The following is a 13,250-nucleotide window of genomic DNA, read 5'->3' on the forward strand; positions in this document are numbered from 1 at the left end:
CAATGACTAATTCCTGTCTTTCTTTAAGGACAGTGTCTAATAGTTCAGTTTGACAACACCTGCATTTTAAACATATGACCACATACTCACCCTCTATTCGCCTGTCACAAAAACACACACTGAACAGACCGGTGAAGTTTTCCAAAACTATTCAAAATACTTTATCACAGGTAGCAGAGCAGAGGATATAATGGAGACGGGAGATAAATGGTGAGTAGCCAAACACACACACATACACACTACAAAAACAGTCACTGAGAGATACTTAACACTTCCCTGTTCTCTTGTAGGAAGATCAACGGGAGACTGGAAGTAGGAGAGGAGTAGGAGAATGGAAACGGGGATGAGGAGAGGACCAAGGAGGTAAGTGTTCTTCAAGTGAGTAACTATATCCAAACGGATGCAGTCTTAGCCAAAGAAGAGACCAGACAGGGCCTGCGCGTGTGGAATTTGTAGCCAAACCTGTAAGGTATACTACACATGAATTAATTTAAATGACTTTACTTAAAAAAATTAATAATAATAATTACCGGAGTAAAAAAAAAGACAATTAGCCTTGTCACTATCATGCGGTGTAGTTATGCCAACAGGAGATGGCGCCACAAACACTGTAGAAACACAGCGACAAATGTTATCAGGGTTATTTCCGTTCTCCACATTTTGTAAACCAGTTTTAACCTACGTATTCTCTTTCCTCTTTGCTTTTGATTATAGAGACTTCTCAAACATGTACATTAGCTCAATTAACCAACTGCTGAAATATGCCTGGGCCTGTATTAGCCTACACATAGTTGTGTTCCCAGCTCACGCCTTCCCTAAGAGAAATCTTAGGAAACACCTGCGCTTTCAGTGTATGTGCAGTGGAGGTGTCCTAACCAGACTTTACTGACTGCATCTATTTGAATCACTTTAGCACTCTCCCATATTCATTCACATATAGATCCCCTTGCTACCATCCAAACCTGCAAATCATTTGTGCATTATATTCCACAGCATGTAACATTCATTTACCCTCATACTCATAGCGGTGCTGTAACAGATTGAGGTCTTTAGGAGGCTCCTATAAATAGAGCTTTGTTGATGAAATCCTGAAACCAAGCTGAAGTTGGACAGTGGAGAGGGAAAGAAGATCTTTATCCTAAAAAGCCTAAATGCTGCTTGACATTTTATAACTGCAGATTGTCCCACTGGGAGCATAATATTTCTGCATTTGTCAGGAAATGAATTAAATCTATTATTTTTTGTAAACATAACATGCTTTTATATTGCAAATATCTTGATTTTCTTTATATAAAGAGAAAAGAAAATCATTAATTGTTCATGAAAATGTATTTACAGTTTCTTTGTTTAGATGATTAAATGTGTTTTTCTTTCAAATAATTATTTCCTTAGATGGCAAAGCTTTTGTTTGCCTTTTTGAATTCTTTAAAAACTTTAAATGACTGTACTTTTTAATTTTACAATTTAATTTCATACGACCATGTTTGCCTTTGTTAAAGCTTTTGTGGCAGATAAAAGAAAACTATAAACACAAATTCCTCATCTCTTTGCAGTCCAGCTCATTTAATTGAAATTGGAGTGATTGAGATTTTGTCTCAAAGATGAGCACCATGCTACAAACAGCCCTCCTGCTCCACCTGTAATGGCTCTGAAACATCACATTAGACCCTCACAAAATGATGAGAAACCTCAGCCTGTGTGCTTAACACACACACACACACACAGACTCCAGGTCAGACTGACACACTTAGATGAAGCTGAGTTATTGCTGGTATTATATGGTCTATTATGATTTGAAGATGGTTGCTAGCACTGTTTTATTTAAACAGGAGAGCAGAAGATGAAAGATTGTATTGATTTGTTAAATCTGAATGAGAGACTTTAGGTAACATGATGGAAGAGAAAGAGAGGAAGCATTGCCAACATACCTACCTGAACAATTATCTGAAAATCACTTCCATTTGAAAACAGCAAGGTTTGCAGCTAATCCTTGCGAGTATACAAACCCCTTGCGATTTGCGATTCAGTGAGAACAATGAATATAGGACCTGCCTGAAAGTACTTCAAATAATTTTTGGTTGAATGATTGTTTATAAATACACACTTTATACACGTGCAAAATCAGCTATAGCATATTTGATCAAAAATGTACGTTTTTAGCGTATAGAGTATCCTACGGAGATGAGGAAAATATGGTGCATCATTTTTATAAATATTATTTTATAAAACATTCTCCAGTAATTTCCACTTAAATTGTGTATATACACAGATTAAGAAAAGTCTGTAAAAACAGGGCCCAGTGTACTGTGTAAATGTGAAAGACTTTTCCGTATTGATTTTCACAGGCTTTTACCCATATTTTGAATAACAGAATGGATTTTTTTTTTGTGTTTTAGGGTTAGAGTAAATGTCACATGTGCTGGACGAAAACTTTCAGTAACTTTTCCATTTTTCTACTGATTTTTTTTTTTTGTTGAAGTCTACATAGATAGATACTTGGATAGGTATATCTCTTTTCAATTCTAATGCATTGTCTTTTTTTATATAAAAAAGGCTCATAAATCATAATGCTGTATTTGAATAATCATGACCTGTATTATGTTATGGATTCATTGGACATTACAGGTACGTTGTGCCTCTTGAGTTTAAGTGCAGACCTTGTTTGCTTTTCTATGTCATGTGAAGGTTCAAACTCCTGAACCTTATTACTTTGACTAGACAGAAGCAGCTGCCTCTTTCATCCCCCCAAACACAAGCAACAATCAACCTTTGTGTGAGAATATGAACCTCTGAATATCATTTCGGAGCAGCCCCTCTCTAGTAGTAGCATGTTATGTTTTGAAATGGTTCCCAGGTTTTGGCTCTACTTGTGCTCCATGTACATTTGACATAGATGGCAGAAAGAAGTACAAGGAACATTAGCAGAATAAAGGTGCTAGCGAAACAGAAGAGAGCCTGCTTAGCTCTACTAATGAGCTATTAAGAGCAAGATAGGACTCAAGTCTCCCCCTTTCTGCCTCTTTTACAGCCAAAACACACTTTGTCTGGTAATGGGTGTATTAGCAGAATAAGAATGCACTGGTGTTAGTTGGGGGTGCTGGGTGGCATCTGTGTGTGATGTATTTAGTAATAAAATAGTATTAGTAATAAAAATTTTTAAAAAAATGTTTTAAACATGGGGATTCCTTTTACTGTATTAGGAATGAGCAACCACTAAGTTTGGTTCATTTATTTTTATATTACATTAGCTAATCATTAATTAGTGATTAGAGAAGCATATCGATACCATAATGATTTAACAGTCAATATTAGAGATTTTTAATATACCAAAATGTATATTTATTTGTGCCTGCTCATTTTTAATGATTATTTGAAGCAAATCTTTAAAACACTAATAATTTAATAACACTGTTAAATGCAACTTTTTTACACTGTAGTTCACTTACAACATGTAAATCTGATATTTTGTGTTTTACTTAATTTATCATTTTTAATGTTATTTTTATTTTAGAATATTTTAAAGAAAATGTATTGTTATTTTATTTTAGAATATTTTCACTAAAATAGCATAGATTTTAATTCATTATACCATTTATTGGTTTTCACCTGTAACTTTAAAACTAAACTAAAATAAATTGAACCTAAAACAAATATTCATAAAACCTAATCTTAAAATCTTATTTGTTTATCAGTATAGGCCAGAATTGTAATATTGGTGCATATGCATAATGATTTGCTTTACTGTTAATCTGTTTTTGTCTGAATTATGATATTAAATAATTATGAAATTTCATGAATGTTGAATTATAGGAGTCTGAATAGTTTCAGGCATTCATACAGTAACACCCACGGAGACATTTTATGAAGCAGGTATTCTGTATTTAACATGAAAGTGGTGATCAATAGCCTTGGCCTTTGCCATCATTCTTATACTCACCTGTTTTGTTTTTCCAAAATTCACAGAAGGTTTGCAAGAGTTCTGATAACTGTGTAACCCACATGCTGCATCGCCCAAACTCACAAGGAGCGGCACAAAATGTGCCTTTCCCATCTTCAGGTATTGTCATGTCATGCCCTGTTTCTTATTTATCTATTGATATGTCTCACCATCTGTCGTTTTGTCTCTGTCTATGTGTGTTTCCGCCCCTCTTGTCTTTGTCCCTCTTCTCTTTGACGAAGAAGTGTTTTCTGTTGTCTCTATATAAATGAGGTGGTGAGTTTTGCCATTCTGACACCATGGGCTTTACTTGCCCTCAGATGGGAGGCTTTACCAGCAGTGACACAACAGAGACAAACAGAATGGAAGAGAAAACAGCACTCATTTTGTTCTGGGATCTTCACAGCTACTACATTATGGCATATCTGAATAAGCTTCACAAAGAAATGTGTGGACAATTTTTATGAAAGACCAAAAAATGCCATATTGAAAATCCTGTCTTTCTCTCTCTCTCTCTCTCGCATAAAAAAAAGGAATACATAATAATTTATAAATATATACACACACACACACACACACACACACACAGGTGCAGCTGTAACGTAACCATCAGAATTAGAACAAAAAAACTCTTGAAATATTTCAGTCAGTGCGCAATGAATCTAGAATTCTAATAGAAATTAGCTTTTTTAAATTAAATTACAAAAAATAAAGACCTTTTCCATGATATTCACATTTTTTAGATTCACTTGTATTAGTATTTTAAGGTTTGATATTTATCAATTAAGGGTTCATGTTAGTACCTTAACAGTTGATTTTCAGAACTTAAGAAATCATATTTGTATCTTAAGAGTAAATATTCATACATTTAAAATAAATACATGTATTACTACCCTAAGATTTGATGTAAATAAAGAGAACATTAGTACCTTAAGGCTTGATATTAGGGTTTACTTACACTTAAGTTACTAATATATAATTTACAACTTAAGGTTGCATTTTAGTTCCTTAAGGATTGATATTTATAACTTAATTGTACATATTCGTTCCTTAAAGGTTGATATTCATAACTTAAAGGGTACGTATTAGTTATATAAGTAAATTAAGAGATTATATTATTGTCTTTTACGCAATAGTAGGAAACCTGCATCCCTAACCTAACATATGTTTCAAGAGGAATTTCACATGACCAACAGTCTTAAAAATAAACAGATATTTGAAGATGGCTCTGTACCAAGACAGTTTGTGTCCCACAGTCTCCATGCAGGACATCTTCATCTTTAGTCTACCTGGAACGTCTCAGACCACAGCTGGTGCACGTCCCACCAAACTATTTTTCCCAAGCTCGGCACAGAATCACCCCGTTGCCCCTGCGGCCCCCTTTCATAGCCTCCTCTTACCTTTTCTTTAAACAATCCCTCCCTCTCATCTTTTCTTTAAACAACCTTTCCCTCTCTCCAACAGGCTGCCGCACACACTCACTAAATGAAGTTAGTCCCGCACCCCCCACCCTATCCTCTTTTGCTCCCTACCAGACACACTCACAGAATTGTTTGTTAATAGTCCAATTAGATAATTGCCATCTTTCACTCCTTTTGCTCTCCATTTCCCATAAAGGACTGAATGGCTTCAGGAGGGGGGGAGTTCAGGATGAAGAGGGCCTCTGGCCATGCAAGGTGACAAGAAGGGTCCGAGCCTGTTCCCTGCTCACAACCATTGGCTTGAATTGAATCATTGTAGCCTAATCAATGGTCTTATTGGATTACAGACCACTGCTGTTCCCTCAGATATTGTTGAGTTGACAATGAAAATAGGCGAGACTGAGTGGGTGGGTGGGTGTGTAGTGGTGTGGAAGGAGTGGGAGAAGAGAGGAGGAGGGGGTCGCTTTGGATGTTAGCGTTGGGATCTCTCTTTTTAGCAATGCTTTAACAGGTTTTTTGTAGGGTAAGGAGGCTGAGTTATCGTAACATCCAGTTTGGGGTTGTATTAGAGATGCTGTGTAACTCAGGGTTGTTGTTGCACACTGTCCCCAGCTTGACAGAGTTCCCTTGTGTTCATCTCTTTCTTTTGTAAATCCGTGTGCATTACCACTACAGATTCCGAGCGAAGTGGATTCCGTTTTTTTTTTTTCGTATTCCAGGTCTCTCCGCCTCCCTCCCTCATTCTTTTTCCCTCTCTCTCTCTCTCTCTTTCTCTCTCTTTGCTCTTCACCGATTTTTCCCTCTCTCTCTCTCTTTTCGTTCTTTGCTTGTATTAGCTACGTGGGTGCAGCGTTTGGTATCGGACCGTTATCCGAGGGGAGATTCGCCAGCCTGCTCGTAAAGTTAGCCCCACCGAACAACTACAGCTTGAGAAAAGGGGAACGGCCTATGCCGGGGCATCAAGGACTGAAGTGGAACTTTTCCGGCAGCCCTTCGGCTCTGTGATTGTGCCTCGTGGCGATTCGGGGCAAATCATCTACCTTGATTCTGTGCAAACGAGGACGGAGAGGGGGGTCGGAGTGAGTGGACCCCTCTATCAGGACAATGTGAATTTCCCAAACAATTTAGAGTATTCATGAGGTTACGCAAATGTGGAGGCAGCAAAATTACCGTAATCAATTGAAGCGGCGAGCATGCATCCGTCCACAGCTCTGATTACCCGGAGATCAGCCTGATGTGAATGTTACAAAGAGAGGAGCTGTTAAATTACTTTTGAATTTGGGTGAGAAGTCTATGATCATTGGGCAAGTGAGTCTGCACAGGGATAATAGGGCAGATCAGTGGACCAGGCTGGTGCTGGTGGCACATTAGCTATCTGACTTCGACTTCAAGCTGCTGTTTTATAGAAAGACCAAAACCTGTATTACCCAGAATAAGCAGTGTGTGTCCATACTCAAATAGTTATTTCTTCCCAACAAGGAGAAAAAGAAGGAGAAATCTTCGCAGAGGATAAGATACTATGGAAGTCCGCTACAGCCAAGACTCGGAGTCCGGAATGTTGTTGAAGAATGGACTAAAAGAGGGGAAAGAGGGAAAGGATTCACAGGGGAACATTTCAAAAACGTTCCTGAAGGACCAGCAGGAGTCCTTTTCTCCATCCGGACCGGTGGAAAACTGCGAAAAGAGCCGGACAAGCTCAGCAGACCCTGATTACTGCCGGAGGATTCTAGTTCGGGGTAAGTTTTAAAACACTCCAGTGGAGCTTTTGGTACAATTTGTACTTCACAAAAAATTATTACTGGAAATGGACTTAATGGGAACTTTTAATTTATATATTTTGTGATAGTTCTTCTGCGTTGCTGGTTTAGTTTTGTTTATTTTTTTCCTCCAGCAGTGAGTGTGTATAGATTTGAGTATGCACAAGTGCATGGTGCAAATTGATCTATGCTGCATTGAGAACAGGGCAAAATTGGTTCTGTTTTGAAGAAAAAAAAAATATGAGTGTTATTTTGTCAGCTCTTATGGAGTGTCGTAGCTTTATGATCCAATAATTTCAAATATGTATTACCATTACACTAAACAAAAACCGACAAAACACTTAAATAAATAGAACAATTATCCAATCTGGAAAATAATTAGTACTGTACAATATGATTGTGAAATTTGTATTTCTTTACAGTACAGTTTCTGTGATTGAGGGATTTAAGAAATGATTTAGTTATTTTTATACATAATGAAAAAGCTAACTTTTTAAGATTTAAAGCTTTTTAAAATAAATAACTATTCTGTTACATTCAGTTTCTTTTACTAAAGTATTTAATGGACATGCATCTTTTTTCCTTAAACAGTATCATTGAGATGCACAGAAATGTATCTGTAAATGAATCATATTTCACAAGATTTTTTTTAACCTATTATAATGTTTTTGCGATAATTTGGCTAAAAGCTGTTTGTCTGTATTTGTATTACTAATACTAATACTTATTTCTATTACTGAATTACTTACATAGTTGTAAAGCCCCTCCTGCTTGTGTCAGCTGATTGTGAAATTTTGGAGAGCAATCAGCTCCATTAATTTATTTAGGTGGTGAAGTTAAATCTAGGGCAGACTTGAAGGCCTGCCGAAATATGAGCAAATTAACCTTATGAAATTATTGTGTAATTTCTTCAGTCACAATTCAGCAACCAATACAATTATTTAGTATCTCGATTTGAATAATTATGGAGACCAGTGTGTGTGTGTGTGTGTGTTTTACTTTTATTTTAAAGTTGTCACAAAGCTTAACTTATTTTTAAATAAAGAGTATATTTATCGCTTAAATTTTTGCTGGAGCATTGTTCTGCACATCACAAATAACCACAAAAATAATGACTTTGATTTTAAATCTTAACTCACCAGCTAACTTGTGTATTTCTTAAATATTTTATTTCTTTCATTTTTAAATCATGCATTTACCTACACGTTTTTATGCATTTGCTTTATTAAATACTTGATTAGTAAACACTTTTAATAGTAATCATTTCATCTGTTCCGAGATAGAAGACCCATTAATATTTATAACTTATATGCAAAAGACAGAAAAAATTTAACATTTTTGTGCAGTGTGATTTGTCAGAACTTTTTGTGTATTTGTGTTTTAAATTAAGTTTTTATTTACTCATTGAAATGCTTTGAGCTTTAATTGAATTTTTTTATTTTATTTTAGTCAACTGTTTCCTACATGATGAATTGTTAGTGTTTTCTTAAAAATTACTAAAATAATAAAAATCTAGTCTGTATTTGTTTAGCATTTATGCGCCATGACATACCTCAAAAACATTTTTAACAGCTTGTGGAGGAAAATAATTTCTTGATTAAAAATGTCATATGTTTTGCTGGTTATTTAGCCACAAAACTGTTTAATGTTTCAAATGTTTTGCATGATTATATTAATTTCTCAAAAAGACATCACTTTTAGCATGTTTTTATGATATAATGTTTTCTTTTAATTGAATGAACAGTTATTTTAATGATAATCTTACAGTAGGTATGACAATTTGCTGAAAAAAAATTTCCTATCACATTTAGATGCCAAAGGTTCAATTCGAGAGATTATTCTGCCCAAGGGTTTGGATCTAGATCGACCAAAGCGTACTAGGACCTCGTTCACAGCAGAACAGCTGTACAGACTGGAGATGGAGTTTCAGCGGTGCCAGTATGTTGTGGGACGAGAACGAACCGAACTTGCCCGACAACTTAACCTGTCTGAAACTCAGGTAAACACCCAAATGTACATATCGATACATACTAATACAATTACTACTTCAAATTCAATCGTTACAAAAACTATTGAAATCAAAAAAAAAAAAAAAAAAAACACACAAAAATAATCACAAACATGTATCACACATATTTGCCTCTCCCAGAAAGTATTTATTCTTGTGGCGTATGTATTATTGATACTCCGTACAATTAAAAGACACATAGTTACCTAGTAACAGGTTGTTCTGACTACATGATTTTATTATGATTTTGATATTGATATTTATTTAATTAGCATTTTGATCATCTTATGGCATCCCTTCAGACCACTTAAAACATCAGTGATCCGATTACATCTTCTTGACATTTCCCCGGATAATTCCCTTTTTTTTTTTTTTTTGCCCTGGTCATCAGTTCAGTAGTTTGATGGATTGTTAGTGGCATGAAGGCCTGCTTTGCAAAAATAAGCCCAGCAATGCATTCGTGGCACATGCTTTGCACAGGGGTCGGCAAAAGGTCACAAGCTTGAGATTACATGACTGAACTGTACATGCACTCTCTCTCTCTCTCTCTCTTTCTCTCTCTCTCTCTATGTCTCCCTGGATAATCTGCAGCACAGTGAAACTCTGACTGCAATAGTAAAGCTAATTTTGGAATCCACATTTTTATTTGTTTATTCATTAGTGAACATGTGACCAAGTACTACATTTATTAAGAATAAAAAGACACTCAATACTGCAGTGATGCATCGATCAGGGCTCCCCTAATTAAACAACCTGCAAACCAACAATGCTGTCTCAACATTTGTAATTCTATTGGCCATTTGAACTGTGTCGCATTCTATCACATCACCACTTCACTAATGATTTTTAAATTCTTCTGCTCTCCTGTGGGGTGAAATTAAGACATTTATAACCCTGAGGCAGATCGGTGCTGCTAACACAAGGAGCACAACAGAGTTAGCTTCACTAATGCCCTCTCTAATGCCCCATGCTGCAGTGCAGTTCAAATCCATGCCTTGATTACATTAAAGCTTCCTGTGTCTCTTCTCGGCCGCCTGATGAGGAGGGTGAAGTGCTCCTTAATGGGGCTTCATGAAATTAACATTGTGTTCTGAAACATGAAATGTTCTGTGGAAAGATCAAACAAGGAAAGTCATCCATTTGTGAAAGTGTACCAGCAATGCATTTTGTTTTTCTCAAAGGTAGAGTCAAGAATGCATGGAGATCTAGAGGGAAAAGTATTATGTTTTTATAAGAATGAATTGCTTGTAACTCAACTTGTAACTGTGTTTTTCATGACCATCCTGTTCATGGTGTTCACAAAGAGATTAAACAAATGCAAACAAAAGTGTGCATTTTAGTGCTTTAGTGACTAAGTGCTTTAGTGACAGGTTTAATAAGATAACTTAATATTTAGCATTCCATTACAACACTGATGAAACTGTTAAGGCATGCACTTATGTAACTAACAGCTTTGTAAAATACAGCATCTTATTCTTTATTTAATAATCTTGATCTATCACAAAATATCTAAATAGTATTAAAAAATGTTGTGATGCATTTAAGCTTTTTTTTTATTTATTTATGTGTGACAGTTAAACTGCTTGACACATATCTGATATGTTAGTCATGCTTAATTGTTCTTATTCCTCTGAAGCTATTATCAACCATTTGAAGTACAGCAAATATAAAGTGGGCCTCCTTTTCTCTATAGAAAATAAATATATATTATGATTTTGTTCTGCCAATGGATCTTGATCTAAATATGTATTATCAGGAAATTGCCATTCCTCTTTCTTTGCAATCCCAAATTAAATGGATACAGTACATTTACGTGATTCAAAACGGCATTGATCAATCCGTCCTTGCAAAAGGAGCTTGTGTTTGGTATTTTTCAAAAGAATAGGTGCGTGTTTTTGTTCATTATATAGGTTTTTATTATTTTTATTTTTTTACTTGCCAAAATACATTGTACATTGCTTTGTCGTTTTTTATTTTAATCTAATTTCTCTTTATCATTCCTTTGACAGGTAAAGGTGTGGTTTCAGAATCGTCGCACTAAGCAGAAGAAGGATCAGGGCAAGGATTCAGAGCTGCGCTCCGTGGTCTCTGAGACAGCTGCCACCTGCAGCGTCCTGCGTCTCCTGGAGCAGGGCCGGCTCCTCACTCCCCCAGGCCTGCCAGGGTTGCTTCCCCACTGCGGGAGCTCGTCGCTCACTTCAGCCCTTCGTGGGTCATCTCTGGGCATCACCGCTAATGGAGGCTCCTCCAGCAGCAGTAGCAGCAGTGCCGCCAGCTCAGGCACAGCCGGGGGGAGTCCGCCGCTGCCGACGGTGACCAGTTCCGGGACAGTCACGGGGCTTCAGGGATCTCCTCCTGCACATGGGCTGTTTAACTTCCCTATGCCATCTCTGCTTGGGTCAGTCACCTCACGCATCACCTCCACCCCACTTGGCATGGCTGGATCCCTCGCAGGGAACTTGCAGGAACTTTCTGCCCGCTACCTGAGCTCGTCCGCATTTGAACCCTATTTGCGGACCAATGGCAAAGAAGTGTTAGACAAGAAAGTCTTGGAATGATCTCTAGGGGCTTCTTTTTGTCCTTTTATTATTTTTATTGTTATTTTGAAATTAATTTGAGCTCTGATTATCTCTTTTTTTTAAATCACTTTTGCCCCCTTTTGTCTCATCAGTGCTGTTGTGTTGTCAGTCTTGCGTTTTTTCCTGTCGTCAACCTGCACACTTGATGCCTCTCAGAATTGTATAAAGGTGGACAAAAAGGAGGCTTTTCAGAGCATTTTGCACTAAATCAAAGTTTCTCCAATTTGATACTAATGAGAGCTTGAGGAAGGAATGTAGCAAGAGATTATGGAGGGGAAGAGGGATGAAAATGGTTGCTGAGGCAATATTTTCAGGACACTTTTTTCTCTTACACTTTTTGGAGCTGGACAGTTATATTCAGATTAAAAAATACTTTGAAAGTTGATGGGTAAAAAAAAAAAAAAAAACACGTAAAGAACATAGACCCCTGATAAAAACTAATGTCAACATACTTCATGTTTTCAGTTCAAAGAGCGATCCAAATGTGTGATTTTTACATAGTGCCGTTTACCAAGTCCCAAATAATGAAATATATATTAAATTGGGATTCATTTCTAAAGGTTAGCATACAATACGGTCATACTGTGGCTTTCTAAACACAATTTTCTTACAGAGGTCGTGAATTTGTCATATGAAGCTATTAGATGTCTATACCATTTTGTATTCGTTTGGTTAAACATGTTCTTTTACTAAATGGAAGGAAAATGCTGTCACACCGTTAAATAGTCCAATAGTCCTGTGTTCATTGTTCTCTAAATGGTTTCTGTGAGGGTGCTCCCCAAAATGACTTTTGAAGGCAGTCTCAGTTTGTGAGTTTGTATGTCTTAAATATTTTTCCTCTGTCTGTGTGTGTGTGTGTGTGTGTGTGTGTGTATGATGGTACTGAAGTTGTAGTCCTGGTTTCCATGTTAAGTGCGTGTTTAACTGAAAACCTTTCGAGAAAACTTGAGATATCATTTCCTGGGATTAAGCTCTGGAGCATGACCCTTGCATTATTGGACCAAATGTAAGCGGCAACCCCTATACCAATGCCGCAAAGTATTTTCCAGAAGAATTTGAAGCCCTTTCTATAATGAAAACTGAGATGAGGCAGATCTCTGAGGGACGAACAGGGTATGATTACTGCATTATAAAAGCAAGAAGATTGAGTTACTAAAATTGTTATTTTATTAAATTATTCACTTTTGTAATAAATAGATAATTAGTATATTTGCAAATAATGAAAGAATGAATGTATTGGGGAGGGGGGGGGGGCAGCCAATCAAAGCTCTGGTGGTGTTATTGTTAAATATCTTGAAGTTTGTGTACCGTGGTATGAGTGTGGATATAAATATATATATATATTATATATAACTAAAAAAAAAAATCTAAACCAAACAAATCTCTTCAGTCTTTCATTCCATGTGTATATCATAAAAGATGTGATGGTGTCTTTATGTGATGTTCTCAGCATCTGTGTAAATCGCCCAAGGTCACTTAACACTGCCAGTTCTGCCTGCTCTTGTGATGTTTGAGAGATACACAACCTTGCATGAATGAATGTCTCTG

General features: G+C 36.5%; 1 protein-coding gene across 3 annotated transcripts; it reads left to right on the forward strand.

The window, feature by feature from the left end:
• The first annotated feature begins 14 nt into the window (after positions 1 to 14).
• On the forward strand, positions 15 to 13,020 carry LOC128031667 (ventral anterior homeobox 1-like). 3 transcript variants are annotated; one of them, XM_052619999.1, is made up of 6 exons: positions 15 to 210; positions 291 to 378; positions 3,964 to 4,057; positions 6,838 to 7,094; positions 8,927 to 9,114; positions 11,133 to 13,020. In XM_052619999.1, the coding sequence occupies exons 4-6, from the start codon at positions 6,878 to 6,880 to the stop codon at positions 11,679 to 11,681; spliced, it is 954 nt and encodes a 317-aa protein (XP_052475959.1). In that variant the 5' UTR covers positions 15 to 210; positions 291 to 378; positions 3,964 to 4,057; positions 6,838 to 6,877; the 3' UTR covers positions 11,682 to 13,020. The 3 variants fall into 3 exon arrangements, with proteins under 3 accessions (XP_052475959.1, XP_052475958.1, XP_052475960.1); XM_052619998.1 differs by having other exon boundaries at positions 291 to 363; XM_052620000.1 differs by lacking the exons at positions 15 to 210; positions 291 to 378; positions 3,964 to 4,057 and having other exon boundaries at positions 6,130 to 7,094.
• The last annotated feature ends 230 nt before the right edge of the window (positions 13,021 to 13,250 follow it).

This window comes from Carassius gibelio, chromosome A17 (genome assembly GCF_023724105.1).
Source record: "Carassius gibelio isolate Cgi1373 ecotype wild population from Czech Republic chromosome A17, carGib1.2-hapl.c, whole genome shotgun sequence".
In the NCBI taxonomy this organism is placed as follows: Eukaryota; Metazoa; Chordata; class Actinopteri; order Cypriniformes; family Cyprinidae; genus Carassius; species Carassius gibelio.

What these genes read in the sequence shown, in the direction of transcription:
- LOC128031667 (XM_052619999.1), top strand. Translation starts at nt 6,878, where the DNA reads ATGGAAGTCCGCTACAGCCAAGACTCGGAGTCCGGAATGTTGTTGAAG. An exon ending in CCGGAGGATTCTAGTTCGGG is followed by an intron (nt 7,095 to 8,926) that starts GTAAGTTTTAAA and finishes TATCACATTTAG; the next exon opens with ATGCCAAAGGTTCAATTCGA. An exon ending in TTAACCTGTCTGAAACTCAG is followed by an intron (nt 9,115 to 11,132) that starts GTAAACACCCAA and finishes TTCCTTTGACAG; the next exon opens with GTAAAGGTGTGGTTTCAGAA.